The sequence below is a fragment of the Centruroides vittatus genome, unplaced genomic scaffold, assembly GCF_030686945.1.
Source record: "Centruroides vittatus isolate TY-2023 unplaced genomic scaffold, ASM3068694v2 contig_18, whole genome shotgun sequence".
Classification (NCBI taxonomy): domain Eukaryota; kingdom Metazoa; phylum Arthropoda; class Arachnida; order Scorpiones; family Buthidae; genus Centruroides; species Centruroides vittatus.
In genome coordinates, this window is record NW_027121101.1 from 5,342,574 (window position 1) to 5,365,086 (window position 22,513).

Sequence of the window (22,513 nt, forward strand, 5' to 3'; positions counted from 1 at the left end):
TATTAATGGACATTTCCAAAACAGATCGGACGATTTTTTGATTCTGCCATCTAGCGTTCGTTTTTCGACGAAAACCGAGATCGAGCGTAGGTTTGTGTTCTGCCGCGTGGGGTTACAATATCATGATGTTACAGGTTTGAATTTTTGTATTTGTTATCATATGATGGGTGAGTGTCGATTCACGTGAGACAGAAGGGACATATCCCCCCGATATTTTACAAATTGGCGCCGATGCATTCTAGTGGTTATTACAGTAGATACCGCTTAATACGATCATTTTGGAATTCAGTTGAAATGATAACAATATCCGGATGTTTTTGAGAAGTGCTAATGTGTTTTACCTTTCTAGTGAACTGTAAGAAGCAGAGAAGAAAGGCATCTGAACATGTGCTGATAACTGATAATGATTGCATGTTATCAGTTATTGTCAGTCTTAACCAGTGCTTTAAATGGGCACATTTCTTTATGCAGCACTCGAGAAGCCCTTTACAGCAAATGCTCTGAAACCCGTTTCTAAATGACCAACACTGCTCGTGACGTCATTTCGCCACACTCACTGCATAAAGAAATGTGGCCGATGTTAAATTTTTATCAATATTGCTCATAGTTAAGTAGTAAAAATTTGCTGTAATTTCTTACTTCACTTAAGACTGGTTTATAGTAGGCTCCGGCAAACAACTCTAAAATTCCGGCAGCAGCATGGAGTTTACTTTGTTACCGCTTCTCCGAATGTCAAACTCTGTAGACTAAATTTAAAACTAGCACTTTATTTTAAAAATTAAGTAAAATAGTTGTTTTACTATTCTGCACTAAAAATACTTGATCGTTACTATTCGGACCCATTTCGGAACTAGTTTTTTCTTAATTTATTCATTTTATTTACTACAGCTTTATTACAAAATCTTATGCTTGCACATATTGATATTTATTAATTTGGGATAAAAAGTTTGCAACTAATTATTCATTCAATAGTAACTTCTTGTCAATAACTAAATAATTATTAATAAAATATCAACAACCTTAAAAATCCAGCAATTGCAAATATTTGCTAACACTAACATTTTCAGTCTTTCTTTCTTCAGTTGCTCATCACAAATTAAAAAGAACAGAAAATAGAACAAGAAATTATTTATTGTGATATCTTCACAATGCAGGGCTGAAATTTTTAATCATATTTTTAAACTTATTTTTTTTAAAATATATGCTCTCCACCTCAAATTAGTACTGTAGTGTCTTGGCCCTGTACATCATACTTTTCCTTTAACAGTAAAGTTGTCTCCGTCTTCTATTAACTGCTTTCAGGAGAAAGTTTTGAATTAACGTGACTTCTGGTTTGCATTGGAAGTTTGTACATAGTTAATCAGAGCCTTCTGTCCCTAAGGTTTCCATATCTAACTCCATTCTTGAGATTAAGGAAAGAAGGTCAGAAGGATGACTGGGAATTTATAGGTCTACAATTTTTTAAAATTGCAGCCCAATAATATAAATTAAACTGCAATTGAAACAATTTGAATATCAAACATTCACATATTCAATATATTGTGTTCAATATTTTGAATGTATATTCTTTCCAAGAGTTCTGTGAATGTTAATATTTAAAAATTTATAATGTTCCAATTTCATTTTAATTTATATTATTCTATTTTCTATTCTTTTTAAGTTGTGATGAGTGCCTGAAGAAACCATTTTCAGTTTACTAATATTTACTGACACTAGTTTTCAATAAGACTGAAAACTAGTGTTAGTAAATATTTGTGATTGCTGGATTTTTAGTTTGTTATTTCATTAATCATCCAATTGAACCATTCCCATCTTTCTTGTATATGCTACAAATTGTGGTATAGCAATAAAACTTTAAAGTCGAATAATAATCAACTCCAATGTTTGATGCCAGTGCCATGTTGCACCAACTACACTGACCACACTTTGTCTATAAATCATCGTATTGTCTTATTAACTAATTAGTAACCTTGGAACTCCATTGCCATTGGACCATAAACTGGTTTTTATACACTAGCTGTTACAGATGATCTGTAGCTTTTCCAGCTGTTATGAGATTTTATTTAAAAAGTAACTTTTATATTTCTAATTACAATATAATAAATAAATAAATACAACTTTTTACAAAGGTAAAATCTTGCTTCCGTCCTTTTTCGCTGTTCACATCATCAGCAATCCATTTAAAATTCACAAAGTTACTATAATAAAATTGTGCATGACATCATCTGTTATGAGATTTTGTTATAAAAAATGATATTTTTAATTATTGTTGAATGGCAAAAAGCTTAATTTTGAGGATAGTGATGAGTTTCATAAAAAATTGTAAATGCTAATAATGAATAACATCTACATTAAGTCCAACCCCTCTTGAGATATGACTTATGACATCTGTCTGTCTCCCACCCCTTGTCTTTTAACCATCAAAATTTAATAACATCAATGCCCCTTATATACAACTACCATGTTAAACTTAATTTCTTAATAATTATCCTATCTTGAGATATTAAGCAAAATAAATGCCAAAACTCACACACACCACACACAGAATTTTTTGACTTTTTTGGGTTCAGGAAGGTGTAAAACATGGAGATTTGCAAAAAACTCAGAGGGTCAAATTAGTTAAGATTCCAATACTTTCCACATATTTATTTCTTTATCCTGCTTATTTATGCTCGGCGAGGACCGCTGAGAAAATAGAGATTTACAAGAGCAAGCTGGAAGGGGCGTGTATAAATGCGAGGGACGCTGAGGTCCTTCCATCGGCCTGGAAGTATATGGTTAAGAACTCTGCAAGGAACTCTTAATTTACATGTTTATTTTATGGTTCTATGCTTGTGTTTAGAAGTTTTTCTGAGTTTATTTTTGATTTTTATTTTGTTTTTTATTTTGTTTTTAATTCTATACGATATTAATTTATTATGTATCATCTTTTAATCCGTTGTTAATTTTTAAATTTAAATATTTGTATTAATCCGTTGTTAATTTAAAGTTTAAATATTTGTATTCGTTCTTATGGAACGATACTATTCGATTTTTTAGCCTGATGATGGCCTATACAATAGGCCGAAAACGTTTGTTTAAAATTAAACTTTCTCAGCGAAGATAAGGTGTTAGATTTTGTTTATATAATTTTTGCTGGGCACGTTTTATTTAATCCTGCTTATTGTTATCAATGTAGAGATGTTTCAAAGTGATTACAATAAGATTCTACTGTATAGTATTCCACATATATTTAAGTGGACACCCTATATATTTGTATATACATGGTGTCAACCTTAAACATTTGTCCAAGGGGAAAAAAAGATATTTCCAGCATTGCATGAGTGTATGTATATGGTGTATGCTTGTTCTAGAATTAAAATAACTGATACTTAAATATCTGTCCAGTGGCAAAAATTAATTAATTTAAAAAATTCCATGATGATGATAAATTAATACATTCAGTAAAACAAAAGAGAATGTGACAATTGCATAGTAATTCATTCACAGCAACAATTCCCAGACATTGGCTTTCAGAGTGGTTTGGCAACCACTGGATAGGACAACATGGCCCTTTTCATGGCCACCATGTTCTCCAGACTTCTCCCTTTGGATTTTTTTCCTGTGCAGTCATCTAAAAGCATCAGTTTATAATGCATACCCAGCAATGCTGCTTGATGGTAAACTGGAGATACTCATACAAGAAGACTGTGAAACAGTGATATTAGGAATGCTATGTGCCACTCATAACATTACACTTAAATGTCTATATCTTTATATTGCTGCTAAAGGTTTTTAACATGTTCACTAACAAACTAAAGCTTACTTTTCTTTTGCATGCACAACTTGCTTACACTCCTACAATGCTGAAAGATCCCTTTTGTCCATAGACAGATGTTTAAGGAAACACCCTGTATATACAGTATACATATATATAATAATATTTTAGAATGTAAAGAATAATTTTAAATATTTTACTAATGATTTGAAAATATTATTTAATACATGTATAATCTTGTAATATGTATTTGATTTATGTAGATTTCTTATTAAGATGAAAAACATAGAAGTAAATGTTAATGGCTGAAGTTCATGTTATTGGACAACTTATTGGAGCTAGTGGATTTCCTGACAATAGATTATTCTGTAAATGGGGAATACATTACAGTGAGTAATGATGATTGTTCTTGAATTTAAAAAATTGCATTTGAAAATTTGATTTTGATAAAATTTTACAAAAGTAGTAGTAAAAATATAAAATTTCAAGCATTTGTTTTTTTTCAATGTTCTTCCAATGCTCTCTAACCTATTTTATTTTGTGTGAGAAAGACTTGGAAATATTCTTAGAAAAACTTTTCTATGAACCTCATATGTACAGTACCATATATTGTTCTCCACATCTGGAAACCATTAAACACAATGTTTCTTCTTACCAATTTTAACAGAGGAAAGGGAAAGGTTGTCAGTGACCCCAACCATTGCCTATAGTTATTGTTTAGTCCCCTGCCTCCCACTTGCTTCTTTTCACCCCCTAGATTTACTTACTGCCAAATTTGGGAATCACTGCTCTAGAATATCTCAGAAAATATTCTATACATCTTAATGTAAAAGATTAATGAAAATAAATAAATTTTAAATACTATTAAATAAAAAGAATATGTTTAGTAATAAATATCATGGCATAATTCATTAAAATTCATGTCAAAATGATTATTAACAGATGTGAAAAATTTTATACTACATATATTTGAATATTATCATTTTATTTTTTATAATTACATATAAACCAAGCCCTGCATATAAACAAATGATACTGCCAGATTTTAATCAGGCTATATGGATAATTAATTATAAAAATATTACATAATTTAGACTAAAGGTAGGTAGTAAGCCAACTACATTAATGGCTTAACTATCTACCTGTAGTCCAAATTATGCCATATTATAGCCTGATTATGTTTTAAGTTAACGAAGCTGCTGTTTATATATTTGAACGTAACATTTTACCTAGGTTTGGTGCAGCATATGGCCAGCACTACCACTTTATTAAAGGTATGTGTTTGGTGTGACCAACTGTAGACTTGAGACAATCATATTCTATTTTTCTGATGCACAATTAGATTTGATTCTTGACTTACATAATTTTTTTATAGTCATCCAGATGCATTCATGAATGATTTTAAAATAACCCCAAAATCAGTTCTCAGTCAGGCACCACTGGCGCATATTGTATTTTTCACAAGTCCCTGCCATGCAGAAAACTGATTGTTTCATGATAGCAATGGAAGTGGGTCCTATCAGGATAGAACAGTTTTCACCTCTGTGGCACTTTGTAAGAAATGGCAACAGTTGGGATTTCAAACATTTCTCTATATAGGTATAGACCCTGATTGTTTCTTTTGACTTAGTGATGATAGATTTTGAGAGCTCTGTTATATCCATGTCTGTTTATTGTAAACCTTGTGCTATCTCTACTTATATTTTGATTGGATCATGTGATCCTTTTCCATACAAGATAGAAGCATTCAGGACCTTGGTTAGAAGAGCCTACACACATTCTTCCACTCCACAAGCACTAGCACAGGAATTACAACTTATAGAAGAGATAGCCAGAGTGCATGGTTACAACCCATCTTGTACAAAAATTATGTAAGCACCACAGATATACACAAGAAACATCCACCAGTTTGAAGGAAATACCAAGAGATAAACAGGAAGACGATAATGAGAGGATCCCAATCACTTTTAATCTTCATTTAAAATTGTTTTACAACACAATTGCCACGAGATGTTGGGTCAGTATTGCCTACAAGAGGTGCCCATCCATTTTCAACATACTGTGCAATGGAAAAGACCCTCCTAACCCCAACAGACTACCGGGCATTTATAACATCTCTATCAGAGACAACAGGTGTGATAGGGAAATGGTTTATGTTGGCTCCACTAAACATTCAATGGGGGTCAGATTACGAGAATATAAATCTGACATACAGCATAGGAGGAGTATGACCACTCTCTCCACTTACGCGACAGACCCAATATTACAGCAGGCTTCTCCAAAGCCAGAATTATCCTTACCACCCCATACCCAGAACACCTCAAATGGTTAGAGGCCATCAAAATCTTTAACATGTTAACTGCCTGTAATATGATATTTTGCATTTTATCAGGCTAGCTATAATATGATATTTTCCATTTTTTCAGGCCACAATGAGAAAATTTGATATTTAATATTGTATTATGATATAAATAGAAGGGTCATTATATAACAGTCGGTAGAGTGAAGATAAAAAAAATATATCGACAATGACCGGCTGTCTTATGGCCTCAAACCAGAGACTATAAGACCATGGGATATTTAATATTAATTAGTTTATATGTAACAAAAGAGAATAATTAAACTAGTTTTTGATATTTTTTCCTTGTTTTAACTATTCACTATTAAAAAAAAACACTATCAGATGAAGTGGTTCAACCGCCAACCGTTGAACCACCTTATGAGCCTCATGGGGTGGTTCGACGGTTGGCAGTCAGAAACCAACTTCATAGATGTCCATGAGAGGCCACCACTAGGATTTAAAACAACGTCTTACAAAGTCAGAATAATTTAACCTTGAGTGAAACTACATTGGTTATACGATGACAGGCCATCGGATGGCTCTGTGCGGCCCTAACTAGTATGGCGACCAGTATGTCGGATGGCAGTTAACGTGTTAAAGCCTAGAGCAGAACCAAGTGCATTAATTTCAAGGAGGAGATGTATCTGTCGATGGCATGTCAGGCTATACTTGATAAAGACATTTAATTTTTAACCGTATTTTGAACTAAATGCATGTGCAATAGTTCTCTGTGTTCCAACTCAACTTCATGTTTGACCTTTTTTAAACATCTTATGGAGAACGCATGCATATACCATGTTCGAAATCCATACCATTCGATTTATTTTCGAATTTTGAATTATTTTCAGCCTAGTTGAAATAAGAATTGACCCGAAGAATTGCCCAGAAGGGGTAACGAAAATGTTCGTCACTTAAACGTTATTCACACCGGTTAATTGGTTGGTGAGTCATAAGTTTTATTTACATCCCGGTGTTGTACATTAAACAAATTGAGTTATTTTTCTCAATCATATCAGTCCTGAACTATGGTGACCTCTTGACATTTAATAGTGTGCATGGCCTCAGCCCTCACTTTTGCTTAATTTCCATTTTTTTAGTGCACTGTATGTCTAAATAAATTCTGATTTGCAGAATACTACAATGTCCAACTATTATTGGACAGTTTGGATTATAGCTACTTTTCAGAGGATACCAGATTACTGGACATCCTGGATTATTGGGTGCTGATTAATTAACTTCTGTACCTTTAAAATGATTTAGAATTTGGAAGAATAGAAAAATTCCTTTCTTCCAAATTCTAAATCATAAAAGAAAATAAAACTTACTTTATTCATTTTATTTCTTAGCATATTTGATAAATGCTGGCAATATTTCTATATAAAGTTACACAAATAAATGAAAACTAGTTTTATTTCAAATATATAGTTTTATCAAGTTATGAAAAATTTTCAAATCTTTAAGGAGAAATTCAAAAACTTTAATAAAGTATTATCAAAAAAGGCAAAAATGAAATTCTCTCTTGTGGCTTTATCTGTCAAGATATACAAGATAACTGAATTTCACTCTCAATGAACCATTATATGAGAAGCTGTCAAATTTATCTATTCCTTAGAGAATTTTAATGCACTAATAGGTTATGTCACTTCAACTACTTGTTATACTATTGTAGTCACTTTAATTCATCATTTAATATTTTGATTTTTACAATTGACATATCATCTAATGTAATATAATTTAATTTAAAAAACAATGACTAAACCAGCAAAATAAATAAAACTTAGCACCATGATGTAAGAATATAACACAGTATTGTTTGTTTAGAGCAATCAAAGAAACACTTTCAGTGTTTCTCAAACCATCTTTAATTAATATATAAAAAACAGTATTTATAGAGCAGTATTGGATGCTGGGATTTCAACATTTAAAATATTCAAAAATACAATAAATATACATTAGGCATTGCATTACCAGTAATTTTGGTAAAATTAAGAGATGTAATAATTTTCACTGGACTATTTATAAATATTTATTTGTGTACACTTTCACATATATTTATATTTTTATATATTAAAGACATAGAAGTGTCAAATTTATTTATTTAAACTGAGAATATAAATCAGTACATTACAGTACATTACAGTATGCTGCTCTAATTTCCAAAATAGAAGAAAGTGAAATCATAGTAATTGTTTAGTTTCCACTCATTGATGAGTCAGCAACTAAACAATCATTAGTGTACTAATTTTTTCATTTGGAATGAAAACTTAAAAATGACTGCTAATTTACCAGTAAACCAGCAATGTTTTGAAAATTTATCATTTTTTAGGTAATAAAAAAGTCAATCTATGATAAATTTGTATCTAAAATGCATATATATTAGATGCATAATGAGTTTAATTATTAACAAATGTAAATGCATAACAAATTTAGAGTAATAAGACACTATTTATAGAGCAGGGTTTAAATTAGGATTTCAAATTCATCTGTCAAATGATCAACATGCTAAAAATGTTATAAATATAATTGCATAACAAATGTAAAAATTTATAATAATATAAATTAAAAATTAAATTGTTTACACATTAAAACTTTAAACTTCACAATATAACAAAATATTTATTACAGTATAATTATGTATTTAGCATTACATGGATTTCAAATTGTTTTATTATGAATGTTTATTATAATTTTTTTGTTATTGATGTTTTTAATTTTTTAAAAATTAATTTAAAAATAATTTTACTTCAGATGGAGGATGGAAAGTTCTAGAAGGTTTAACAGAAGGACAAACTCAAATTGATAATCCACAAAATGAAGATACTGCTTACTGGTGTCATCCTATAGACATTCACTTTGCTACTAGGGGACTTCAAGGTTTGGAAAATAAAAATTAATTCAAGTAAATGTGGACTTATATTTTATATTAGGAGATAAACTGTTTTCTTAAATTTTACATTATTTTTTATATAGGTTGGCCAAAATTTCATTTTCAAGTTTGGCATCAAGATAGTTATGGTCGTGTTGAACTCTGGGGATATGGCTTCTGTCATGTACCAACTTCACCTGGATTTCATCAATTAGAATGTGTTACATGGCGTCCAACTGGTTCTATTCATGAAGAAATAAGTCATTTTTTTCTTGGTGGAGGTTTAGAATTAAAACATTCTGATATCATTTATAATGGTTTAGATCGCTATCATTTACAAACAGTAGCTATGGGTAAGGTGCATTTGGAGATAAATATCTTAGTAAGAAATTTTGCAAAATATGGAGTTGAAATGTAATTTTTAAAACACAACATATTTGTTAACAATGTTTAATTTACATTGCATTTATTATTCACAATTTTTTCTACATCTGAAATTGATTATATGGTGGATTTTTATACTTAAAGGACATAGTTTTACAAATGAAAATACTTCATTATACTATAATATCACAGTGCCATATCAAGAAAATTCTACAGAATTAAATTATGAAAATATAACTTTAAATGATACATTATATAACAATACCCTAATCTTTGTCAATGCGACAATTGATATTGAAAATTACACAGCATTATATAATGAAACTCCATTTTCAAATGAAAGCTTTTCATTTAATTCTAGTTTTGAAGAAAATTCAACTGGATTTAGTATTGAAAGTAGCACAATAGATTCAAAAGTTGAAGAAACGCAGGAAAAATCTACTAAATTTCCTACTTGCAGATGTGATTTAACTGCTTTTAGTTGTGATATTAATTGTTGTTGTGATGAAGATTGTAGTGAAATAGATAAAAGTTCATTTACTGAATGTGCATCTTCTGAATTAAATGAAGTAGAAGAAAAATACTGTGTCTCTAAAGAAACTGTTTATGTTGATAATATTAAAAGTGAAAAATTAATAGAAAGAAATGGCTTATTATGTATTATTAAAGATAATTTTGAGGAAAGATATAAATATTTTGATCAGTCCAGTATAGGATCTATAGAAGAGTTCAAAAAAAAAGTACCATATCAAAGTTATTCATGGGTGTTAAATATACATAATAATGAAGAGAATTTTGAAGACAGATTTAAAGTTGGAAAACCTGTGTATATAATCTCAAGGAATGAAAATAAAATTAAACAATGGTGTAAGTAAAAGTTTTAGTAATATATTTATTAAAGATGGATGAATATTATCTCTGAATACTAGAAAGTATTTGAGATTTTGAGATCTTTAATACGAGGCGTTTTTAAAGTAAGTACCGTTTTGAAATATAAAAAAAACAAGCTAACATTTTTAACAAAACTTTTATTTATGTGAAAGCCCATATTTTACACTACTTTTCTACATAATTCCCATTAATATTGAGACACTTATCATATTGTGGGACCAGCTTTTGTATTCCATCCTCAAAGAATGTTGCCACCTGATGAGACAACCACTGTAGAACGGTTGTTTTGACTTCGTCGTGATTGTTATGGCGCTGCCCTGCCAGATGTCTGTTCTCTTTCACTAGAGTGAAAGAGAACAGACAATTCACGATTGAAAAAGTGGACTGTAGACAGTCCACTTTTTCAATCAAATCGTCGATAATGACTGAAGGTCGCCCACTTCGTTCCTCATCGTGAATGTTTGTGTGGCCATTACTAAAGACCCTAACCCATTTTCGTACCATTCCATCACTCATAACGCTTTCACCATAAACTTCACTGATTTGGCGATGAATTTCAGCCGCTTTCGAGCCTTTAGCACAGAAAACGAATAACGGCATGCACTTTGCAGTCGGCGGGATTCTCAATGAGCGGCGGCATTTCAATAATACGCAAACAACAGTAAACACAGTCGACTGGCTCCGTAATGGCGTTTGTGGCTTCCCAACAGATGTAGGTACACAGCGCGCATGCACTAAGTGCCGACTGCAGCGTTCCAGCGGCGTTATATTAAAACGGTACTTACTTTAAAAACATGCCTCGTATAACATAATAAAGAAGAAATTTGAATACTACGAATACCTGCAGTATCACCATACGTAAGACAGTAACTCTTCAGCACCTTTAGTTTAATTTGCAACAAGAAACAAAGCAAATTGAATCCTGAATATGTTCAAATGTTTATTTCCTTAAATAAAAATCTGCAGTAAGTGAGAATGAGAACAATTTTTGATTGATATGTTATAGATAAGAGTGTCTAAAAAACTTGTTATAAAAATCAAAATAGAAAATTTGAAGTTTTATTTCTTAGATTAGTACATTGTTTTTCTTTTGATTTTTTTTATTTTAATATATTAATTTAATATATTGAAATAAATAAAATAAGTTAAATAACAAACATTAAATGAAACTATTAATTAAATGAGTTATATAAGACAATCAAGTTCACTAAGTATTCAGATTTGAATATTTCAGATCTGGTCAGCATTTGAATTTGATATTCAAATTTGAGAAAAGTATTATTTATCCATCTTTAATATTTATTATATATTGATAATTAACTTTAAATATTTTGTAATAAAATGGCTTGAAAAATTGTCACCAGTAATTATTAAATACAGTTTAGAAATGTTCTTTTTAAAAATAATTTCTAAAATATTAGTATAGTCATACCTCAGTTTTCAAACATAGTTTGTTACTAAAAGTAGTTCTAAAACCAAAACAAATTTTCCCATAATGAACAATAAAAAATGGATTAATCTGTTCCTTACCCTCCAATATAAAACCTTTTTTTACTTTTTTAGCTGTATTTTATGCTAAAAGTGCCTACAAATGCAATGTAATATTGTATATAATAAGTTTATGTTGTTTAAGTTGACTTATCCACCTTTAAAGACTAATTCTTGGATGCAATTTATATTACATGATTGTCAATTAATGTGGTGGTTTTTATTTATATAATTTAAATTCAACTGCAGTACTGTACATACTGAAAAACGGTAGTAGTAACTTGTCTGCATCGAAATCTAAATAGCAATGTCACCAATGATTTGTATCATGATGTCTGATGACACAGGTAATCTCACTGCTACTAACTTCTGAATCAGTAGTCCTGTTGCTGATTAGTTGGGTTATTGACTTCCTTTAACATAGGAAGAATTTTTAAAATACAGTCAAGTCCGCATAAGTTGACACCCGGATAACTCAACACCATCGGTTAAGTAGTCAGTTTTCTGTGGTCCCGGCCAACTTACGTAGGCATTAATGTTAAAAAACTCCAGTTTACTCGACACCGTTTAACTTGTCACCACTGGATAAGTCTACATACTTTTGCTGTCACACTCCGATAAGTCATCACCCCCTCTTGAAAAAATGAATTCACTCCGCACGTGTGGTGCGAACTCATTTTTTTTTCAGGAGGAGGACTCGATTTATTTATTAATATATAATTAATATATTTAATAATATATTAATATTATTATATATATATACATATTAATAAAAATGCCTTAACATTTTATGTATTTTTATGTATAAAATAATAACAGATAAACAAAAAGAAAATATACAATCTACATCAACGTCACACCAGAATCCAATTTTGCATTTTCTCATGCCAGAGGCATTAAGAATCCTTAGATGTTACTTGTCAACAATCGACAACTGCGAAGATGGTGTTTTCAAGGCATTTGTGATCGTTGAAAAAGAAAGTCGAGACAGTTAAGTGTTCAAAACAAACAACACTAAACGAATTTTTCAGTTTTTCATCTACAGAGTAATTGTAAATGGAGGACACAATGTATTGTAAGCTCATATACTACTATATAATGCACTACTGTATTTTATTAATTGTAGTTTTGTGGTTTTTTTTCCAACTTCGCTTTAGTCATCACATCAGATAACTCAACACATTTCCACTTTCCCTTGGGGTGTCGACTTATGCGGAGTCAACTGTATATAAAAAACAATAATAATTTTTTAATTCCTTTCTAGAGGCCTATTGAAAGTTTTCTAAGAGGCTTGCTAGAAGTTAAGCGTGAGAGACACTGGGGTATTACAAGCTCTTGGGTCATTTAATACTCGGAGACATGCAGTTTTTCTGACTTGAAAAATTTGTAGTAATTTACATTTACATCAAAATGATAATTCATCAGAATGAATGTTAATCTATTTAGCTGTTTTTGATTGAACAAACATCTTCTGTAATTTAATTATTTTGCTTGTTTATGATTTGTTTTTCCTTGTACATGTAATCTTTTAAACAGTATCCAATAATCCAGATAGTATGTACTGGATATCCAGGAACAAAAATGGGTACCTGACGTTCAGTATTAGTTATGATGCTACTTTTTCTATATCTGTAATCATAATATCAATTAACAGCTTTCAAATAATATCTTCAAAACATTTCCTAAGAAAGAAAATATCTAGTTAAATTTTTTTGTATTGTATATATAGGATATGTATATAATAATCTAATTATATTTTTCTATTTTAATGAGTCTGTTTCAATTAACTAAATCATATTGATCATTGAATGATAAATTTTACATTTATAAGAGAATGTAATGAGAGTTAATAATTCATAGTTACTGAAATCTGTAAAAAAAAGTAATGCTCTCTTCAAAGATAAATTATTACTGTGTATTTTTTATACTAGGCACGTTCAATTAGACATGCTCCATTAAAGAATCAGCATTGATAAGAGTCATTGATAAGCCACATAACACTGTGAGAAGGGTGTCATGAAAATAATATATATTGGTTGCTGCTAATCAGGTTAAATTTATTTAATATGTGGACATTGATGTAATGTAATTTATCTATTCTAACATAATATCTTTATCATTTTTGAAAGGGTAACCGATGTTATCTAAGCTTTACACTAAAATCTCTGAATAATTAGATAAGTTGTGTAAGTTAAATCACATATTTGAGAGCCATATACAGCACTATTGGTATTTACTATTAATAAAATGTTTTTGTCAATTTTAAGAATTTTAAAAATATTGATTCAATTATATTTTTTATCAATAATAATTTGCATTTTTTTCTTTTTAAGGGTTACCAGCAAAATCATTTAATGGTGATTGTAAGGCAACGAAAGTATCCAGATACATGATAGATGAGAAAGTCACCTGCCGACAGATCGTACATAATAGTAAACAAGCTTGTTTGAAAAATAAATGGTTAAATGCAAGAACTTTTTACAAAGACTTTTATTTTTATATTCATTCTGAATTAAATAATGATCAAATAAATGTAACAAATATAAACTTTACTATATCAAAAAATGAATCTAATTTAGATTTATGTATTTATGGTAATTCTTGTATTCCAGTTACTCCAGCAGAAAACTATATTTGTAGAGATTTTAATGGAATTTCTCAAAATTGTTCTCTCATTAAAAGAGAGATTCTTTCACCCAAGCCTGGAAACAATGATTTGTGTTTAAATGTAGTTGTAAAGGTTGAATATAATATTATACATGATGGAGTCAATGGAATTCAAGAAGTTATATTTAATTGTGAAACTGATACATTAAACCTTACAAAAGGTATATTTACTCAGCAGTTTGTTGTGAATTATATATGGAAGAATAACGGAACTGTTTTCAGAAGAAGTGGAAACCCGGGTTACATAATGGGTCAGCCAATATTAGCTGGAAGTTTAGTAAAAACATTTACATCAAAACCTGCTATACTATTAAATTCTGATTCTGACTGGCTTACAATAATGGGTAAACAATCAAATGGTTATTGTTCGCCTAAAAATGAAGATAGATTACCTGTTAAATTTGGAGAAAATTTAAGAACTGGTTGCCTTTACAAAATTATTTACAACAACAATAATGCAATGAACTGTTATTACATGCAGAAATTAGTCATGGATGTGTTAAATGGTTTAAATTCTCCCGATCACGTGGGAGTTTTTGGAAATGCAGATATTCATAATCTCGGCGACTGGGTCAAAATACATAAAGAAGGAGAGCCTGCTTCCGATTCTGACGATCAAAGTGATAATTTGTGTTCAAATATCGTTCTTGGGGTAGATATTAAAATTGCTTATGCAAATATAGGATCGTTAAATAATCCACAACCAAAGATAATTGGTATTATTTATCAATACTCAATGCCACAATACATACATTTACCATGTTTTGATTTGGCGTGTAATAGCATGAATACTCATCTAGTGGAACTGAAAACCTCAGTTTCCTTTTACGACGTATCTAAATCCGTCCATCCCATGTATGCCGAAATACCAATAATGAAGATTAGTTTTCCTCACGAATTCTTTTATCCTTTTCTTTCTGGATATTCTGGATCTAATGCAAACGTGATTTTTTGTAATTTGTTGTTAATTGTATCAATATATTTTATTTGTTTGTTTGTGATTTATCTTTAAATATTAATATGTATGTATATTTAATGATCATCAAAGTATCTGCATATGTCAAGTGCCATTTAGAACATATTTATATTGTTACTTTGCACAAATTTATACAAAGATATTTTACACAAAATACTATATATGGCAAACTTAATTTTTTAATGAAATGGAAATTTATATGAAACAATGTAATATTTGTATTAAAATAAAGTCACAAATGCATTTTGAAATTTAATCTAGTGATTTAATTTCATTTAAATCATTGCTTTGTAAAAAAAAATACTAAATGTTAAAAAAATGTGTCACAAATGTATTTATATTAACTAAATTTTTTTAATATAGAAAAATATTCTTTTCAAATATAAAACATGGTTCAACTCACTAATTAAAGAATTTAACATTTTTATCAAAGATTCACCAGTGGTTAGTGATATATAAATATTTAATTCCCAAGAAACTTTACTATTTGCATTTTAGAAAATAAATGTAGCTCTAGTCTCTGATAATTATGTTTAATAAAATTTGTTTTCCAATGCCAAACAGAAAATTCAGTTGAACGTTGCCAGTGGAGTACATTACAGTTTTGTTTTGCACACGTACTGCATAAAAATGAAATTCCCCATAAATTTGTACTTCTAAGTAGTCCCAAATTGCTTAGAAATTCATGCAACCATTTACAGTTAACAGAAAGATATCAAAATGTATTTAAAACATAAAATGACATTTTTGAATAGAGAGAGCTAAATTTTATTATACAATGTTGAGTCTTGAGAAAATAGTCATTCACTGGGGTGAATGCTCTGGCCCTTGCTGGAAAAAGTAGAGTAAATTATTTGATTATTACAAATATTTCTGTTTTTGTTCTTATTTATTATGATCTCAATTTCTCAAAGACTCCTTTCAAGCTGGCAGATGAAAGTTAGCAGAATGAATTGAAACCTAATTGAAAATTGAATGCTTGATTTTTAATAAAAAATTATTAAGCACTTAATTTTTAAAATTCAGCAATTAAATAGCACTCAATTTTTGATTAAGTTTCAACTCATTCTGGTTACTTTTGTCTGCCAGCTTAAAAGGGGTTTCTCAAAGTGGGCTCTGTAGAATCTTAAGATTCTGCAAAGGGATGAAAATGTATAATGGCAGAAAAAATTTATTGGTGGTCCTAATTTGTATGTATGACATTCAAGTCTAATTATTCAGTACTGATAGTGCATGAACAATCCATTGCTTTCTCATTACAGAAGCTTTTTAAAAGACAAATAATTGTTTTCATTACTATTACTTTTCTATTGTGTAAAGTTTTTTGATAATTAAACTGATAAACTTAGTTCCCTGCATAGAAACTTTTGGGTAAAATCAGATTTTTACCAGAAACTGCCCAATATCTTGAAAACCATTAGGTTTAAGAAAATGTGACCTATTATAAAAGGTGTTTATTTTGTTGCATACAATCCACATAATAACTCAAAAGTATCCCCTATAATTTAAAAAAACCTTATTTGGTTTGTCTCAAAACTACCAATTTTCAAGATCAAAATTTTCCCTGTATGCTGTTAGGTGTAACCTCTAGTATCACTAAGAAACTAGTCCACAAGTTATTGCCACAAAAAGCCTTGTTTGTTTGCATTTTTGTGACGTTGTGTTCAAGCTGTTTTGCAATTGGCATTATGAGTGATTAGAAGTGACAAAGAATTTACAAGAAATTTTGTTTCAAACTGGAAAAGACAGCAACAGAGAACCACCAAGTGCTAAAACAAGCATTTGGGATGGTCACCAAATTTTCACCGTGACCAAAAAAAAGCACATCAATTCTGGAGCAACACAATAATGTTCTGTTTTTTTGATACCAAAGGGCTTATCCACAAGCTGAAGGGAGAAGATTTAAGACAGTAGATGAGATAGGATAATGCTGGATACACTGAAGAAAATGACTTTCCTGGGTGCTTCCAAGCATTAAAATTTTGCTTGGAATGATGCTTCAATGCAGCAAGAGACTGTTTTGAAGAAGAAAGTCAGTTAATTTATCATGTAATTGTAAAACTTTTAATAAATAAATTCTGAGAACTTTTGACTCACATCATGTATAAGACAAATTTGAGGAAAACTTCAGAAAAATCTGAGTATCCCATGTAGTAGATTCTAGGTTCTAGAATTTTTCTCCAGAAAAGAAAAAAAATTCTCCAAATTGAATGTTTCTGTTCTCCATTTGAATGATCAAATTCATTTCAAAAGCATACCTTTGAATTGAACACATCTTCCATTTTTGATATGAAGCATTGTTTAAAACTTATTTTCTCTTTTTGTACAGGATTGCATGACCAACATCCAACCCTGACAGCTATTTAAATTCATGCATTCATAACAGGTATCAGTTAAAAGATTAATCTGTATTACTTCTCTCCTATTAGTTCAGAAACATAATAAAACTTTGTTTTATGTGATAATTACTTGATTATTGTTTTACATGACGTAAACAAGAATATCATAACTGAATTCCATTTTAATCTTATAATGTCAAGTATTAAGTATATTTAACTGTTTTTATGAACTTTAAATTCACTGGTAGGATCTAAAAAAAAAAAAAAAATGTGATACCATTCTTCAGATATAACTTGAAAAATTAACATAATTGTAAAACTTACGTGGAAAAAATTTAAACTAGAAATAAGTTATTACATAATATTATGGGTGTGAATATTTAATAAAACAAAAAAAATAATTTTTTATCATTTATTTAAATTAAGCAAAACAAGCTTTCCAGGTGCTAAATATTATACATTCAATAATTAAACTTTAGTTTTCTCACTCTCATAAATTCTCTAACAGTATCATCAGTAACAGCTTGTCTTCGCTTCTGGTGTTCTGCTACCACTCTTTGGAGTATGCCAATTAATTCTTTCTTAAGGAAACCAGTTAATAATTTCCCAGATGAATATTCCTATAAAATATTCAGCAAATTAAAAATTATTCAAAATAGTTTTATCTATAATCTCAAACAATAGTTTAATGTCATTGGGCTGCAATTTGAAAAAATGTACTGCTCTTTGTCTGTCCTTCCTTAATCTTGAGAATGAAGTTAGATGAAAATTGAGACCAGATATAGGAGGTGAAAGTTTAGAGGAAGGAGGCTCTGATTAACTGTATACGAACTTCCAGTTTGCACCAGAAGTCATGTTATTTCAATTAAAAAATTTTCCTGAAAGGAGTTAGACAACGACATGATGCTATTGCTAACAGGAAACATACAGGGTGGTTATAATTAAAGCTGCCCTACTCAGACCTGTCTAGAGCCCGTTCTCATGGACATATTTTAATGAAACTTGGTATATGTTATATGGACCATGGGGAAAAGGAAAATGCAAAAAAATATTTAGTTCGAATTTTTACCACTAGGTCAAAAATGACGCACAAAGAACAAGAAACACAAAATGGAAACATGCAAAAGGTTTTTATTCACAACATTTGTTCAATGTGCATTTTGCATCAGTCATGTGTTCAAAACACCTTACAGTATTGTAAGATGTTTTGAACATGTAATTGACGCAAATGGATTGCACATCTTACAATACTGTAAGGTGTTTTGAACACGTGACTGGTGCAAATGGATTGCACATTGAACAAATGTTGTGAATAAAAACCTTTTGCATGTTTCCATTTTGTGTTTCTTGTTCTTCATGCGCCATTTTTTCATCTAGTGGTAAAAATTCAAACTAAATATTTTTTTTGCATTTTCCTTTTCCCCATGGTCCATATAACATATACCAAGTTTCATTAAAATATGTCCACAAGAATGGGCACTAGACAGGTCTGAGTAGGGCAACTTTATAACCACCCTGTATGATTTACAGGGCACGACACTACTAATTTGAGGTGGAGAACATAAATTTTAAATTAAATAAATTAAAAATTTCAGCCCAGCATTGTGATGTCACAATAAAATAATTGCTCATTATATTACTAATTTTCATTTATTCTTAAGTCATCGGTAACTTCAAGAATTTTTTTTCCATTTTTATACATCACTTATCAGCTGTAGTCTATAGCAACATGCTTGCAAAAGCCAAATTTTAATTTTGATATATCAAATCATAAGGGAAGATTTCTTACTCTTAAGTTTCTTTCATATTTCTTATTGTTTTTATACTATTTCTTTGCTGTCATATAACAAATATTTTACTATTAATTTTACGAACCTCTCTAATTGTTTCAAGTCTTTCATCATCTTCAAGAAAGAATCGCAAATATTGAAAAGAAATATCAACGTCACAATTTCCACCTTTTTCTCGATGTTCTTCAACAGTAGCTCCACCACCAGAAAATGCATATTTATTTATCTGAAAAATAGGGAAAAACTTTCAATATGTGGTACATATTTTTATTTTGCCTAAATAATTTTACAATTATTTCAGAAAATTTTTACCTTATTTTTAATTTGATTAGGAGTGTCAGTAAGAAAGATTGAACTATTCGGATCACTTGCACTCATTTTAGTCTGCGCACCTTGAAGAGCAGGAATAAATACAGAGTGTATTAATGAAGGCTTTAGATAGCCCAATTTAGGGGCAACATCACGGGTCATTCTAAAATATGGATCCTATAAAACATTCATATATTAACTATCAAATAAACTTATAATTTTACTATCATTTACAAAAACAATTAAAATAAATGTTCCAATATAAAGTTACATCACATTACAATTTATTTTATGAATTTATTTTATACTTCATTATAATGTAAAGTGGCAGTCAACATTTACTAACCTGATCGATAGCACATGGAATGAGACAATTAATATCTTTTCTTCCATTAAAAATAAATGGAAATGAAGTAGAGAAAGAAGGAGCTGCTTGTATGGCAGGAAAACTTATTTTTCCTATACAGTCACTATCTCCAAATCCAAAAATTCCTTTTACTTGATTGAAAGTAACATTTCTTTGAACTTTGACAATATTCTTATAAAAATCATGACATTGGCTAAAAATAATTTAACCACTTTTAATCTTTAATATATTAACTTTTACAATGGCTGTTTAAAAATAATAATATTTGAGATTAATTATAAATTAATTTTATATTTATTTATATGTGAACGTTATATATATTATATGTGATATAATCAAGAAAATTCAATAAATATTTCAATTGTTGTAACAATAAAATCAAAGCTATTATACAGGGTGGTTCTAAATATATGCAAAAACTTTCAGGGGCTGATTCTTCAAATAATTTCAATCATAAAAGTACTGTACATATGAACATAAATTCAAAGCAGCATAGTTTTAAAGTTACAGAATGTTTAATATATGATCTCATTGAAAATGTTGATGAATTACAGAATTGCCATTTTTGCATCCTGTGAAAAAATTTGACAAACCCCTGATATTTGTGAATGCATACACAAATCAATACAGTGGAGGATAGAATCTTGTATTGCAATTAGCAGTGGTAATTTTTAACAGTTATTGCAACTATGCTGTTTTCAACATATGTTCATATGCATTTTTCAGGAGCTGATTTATTGAATAATTTCAATCATAAAGTTGAAATTTGATAAATCGGCTCCTGAAATTTTTTGCGTATATTTACAATTACTGCGTGTAATACTAATAACTTAAATATTTTCTACATTCTTCATGTAACATTGCATTAATTTTGCACGCATGTACATGCAAAGTTAATCAATGTTACAATATAAGCTTTTAGTCTGTTAATCTATTATGTAGCAGTAAATAACCATTATTATCAGACTTATCACACACCTTTCCAGCTTCTTTAATTAATGCTTATTATCCCAGAATGCATTTCAGCTTTTTTAATAGCCCTCTTTAGCCAGGTTACATATTCACATTTTGACATTATGATATTACAATAAAAAAAAAAAATGTAATAAAATGAAATACAATATACAAATAAACCAACATTTATATTACTATATACAACATTATAACAATAATAATACAAGACCTTAATAAAATTGATGTTAATTTACTAAACACTATAATGGTTACAGTGTCTGGTAAATTAACATAAATTTTCTTATATTTTTCTCAGTTCCCTTGAAAAACATATAACTATTACATTTAACGTTTAATAAGTGTTCCATGCTATTAGTGAGTTTGACTGATTATATGGACTCAAAAATAATATTTTTTATTACACTAGTTTTGGCCATCTTAAGTACAGGTGGCCATAAAATCAACTGAATTTATTCACAGGCTACACAATATATCTAAATATTGATATACAGTATACAATATACCAATGTTCAATTCTTAACATCTTTTTGAAAGTTAAACATTGATGGATATCAAAAACTTTCTAATGTAGCAGTATGTTTGTTTCCTTGTAAGCAATGAACATTTTGTTTTGTTATGTCTACTATATTGATTTATGTCACAACCAGCCTTTTTTTCTATTGGCTATTGATTTCCTATTTATGCTTATAACAGAAAATATTTATTTCTGCATTACTTTTCCACAAATTAAAACAGCTTTATATTTCATAAATATTATTTTGACATCAATTCAACAGATTTAACTAGCCAGATGGTCAGTAAAATCAGTAAGAGTCAGTCCAACTTATCCAAATGGGCCTGGGAGAATGCTGCTATAATAAATCCTTTGTTGACTACATTTAGTATCTTCTACATCCTCAGATAATTTCTGCTTCTTCACTGATGTGGATTTTGAGAAACACAAAATAATCTGCAGGAAATAAATCAAAGACTGAGGAAGATGAATTGGTTCTGCAAGCTTATGTTTTACTAGAAATTTCTTAAGCATCACATTTGAATAAGGCCATGAATTGTTATGCAGCAGAAACGCTTTTTTCTGGAACTGAAACATCTTTCTAATTTCAATTCTTTTAATCAAGTAATCCAAGCCTATACTTAATATCATTATTCACAGCTCATTTGATGGAAAAAATTCCTCATGAATGATTTCAACAATTTCAGTTTGAACTATTATCATTCATTCATAACATTTAGTATATTCAGATAAAGTAAAATCTTACCAATCATGTAACATGTAAATGCTATGGAACACATTTGTTTTATCAGTTCCTAGGATTTAGCACTTTTGTCTAACTTGCAATGAAATTAATGTTTGTTTTTGCTT

At 29.6% G+C, this 22,513-nt stretch overlaps 4 protein-coding genes across 5 annotated transcripts in view; 2 read left to right on the forward strand and 2 right to left on the reverse strand.

Moving 5' to 3' along the window:
- The window catches only part of sip1 (septin interacting protein 1), a 354,828-nt gene that overhangs the window by 249,395 nt on the left and 82,920 nt on the right, over nt 1-22,513 (reverse strand). The gene's annotated exons all lie outside the window — the stretch shown is intronic.
- Nucleotides 1-22,513, reverse strand: part of TrpRS (Tryptophanyl-tRNA synthetase) — a 143,013-nt gene that overhangs the window by 96,415 nt on the left and 24,085 nt on the right. The window contains exons 5-8 of one of the 2 annotated variants that reach the window (XM_067263837.1): nt 20,155-20,368; nt 19,812-19,985; nt 19,585-19,725; nt 18,164-18,329 (exon numbers count right to left, since the gene is read on the reverse strand). In XM_067263837.1, coding sequence (XP_067119938.1) covers nt 18,171-18,329; nt 19,585-19,725; nt 19,812-19,985; nt 20,155-20,368 — 688 coding nt within the window. In that variant the 3' untranslated portion in view covers nt 18,164-18,170. Of the gene's footprint in view, nt 1-18,107; nt 18,330-19,584; nt 19,726-19,811; nt 19,986-20,154; nt 20,369-22,513 lie in introns of those variants that run through there. The other variant, XM_067263836.1, reaches the window with a different exon arrangement.
- Nucleotides 76-9,382, forward strand: LOC136969604 (B9 domain-containing protein 2-like). Its single transcript, XM_067263835.1, has 4 exons — nt 76-134; nt 4,021-4,146; nt 8,847-8,972; nt 9,069-9,382. Exons 2-4 carry the CDS (start codon nt 4,053-4,055, stop codon nt 9,380-9,382), a joined length of 534 nt encoding a protein of 177 aa, XP_067119936.1. The 5' UTR covers nt 76-134; nt 4,021-4,052.
- On the forward strand, nt 9,411-15,621 carry LOC136969603 (tectonic-3-like). The gene is made up of 2 exons (XM_067263834.1): nt 9,411-10,215; nt 14,061-15,621. Exons 1-2 carry the CDS (start codon nt 9,411-9,413, stop codon nt 15,404-15,406), a joined length of 2,151 nt encoding a protein of 716 aa, XP_067119935.1. The 3' UTR covers nt 15,407-15,621.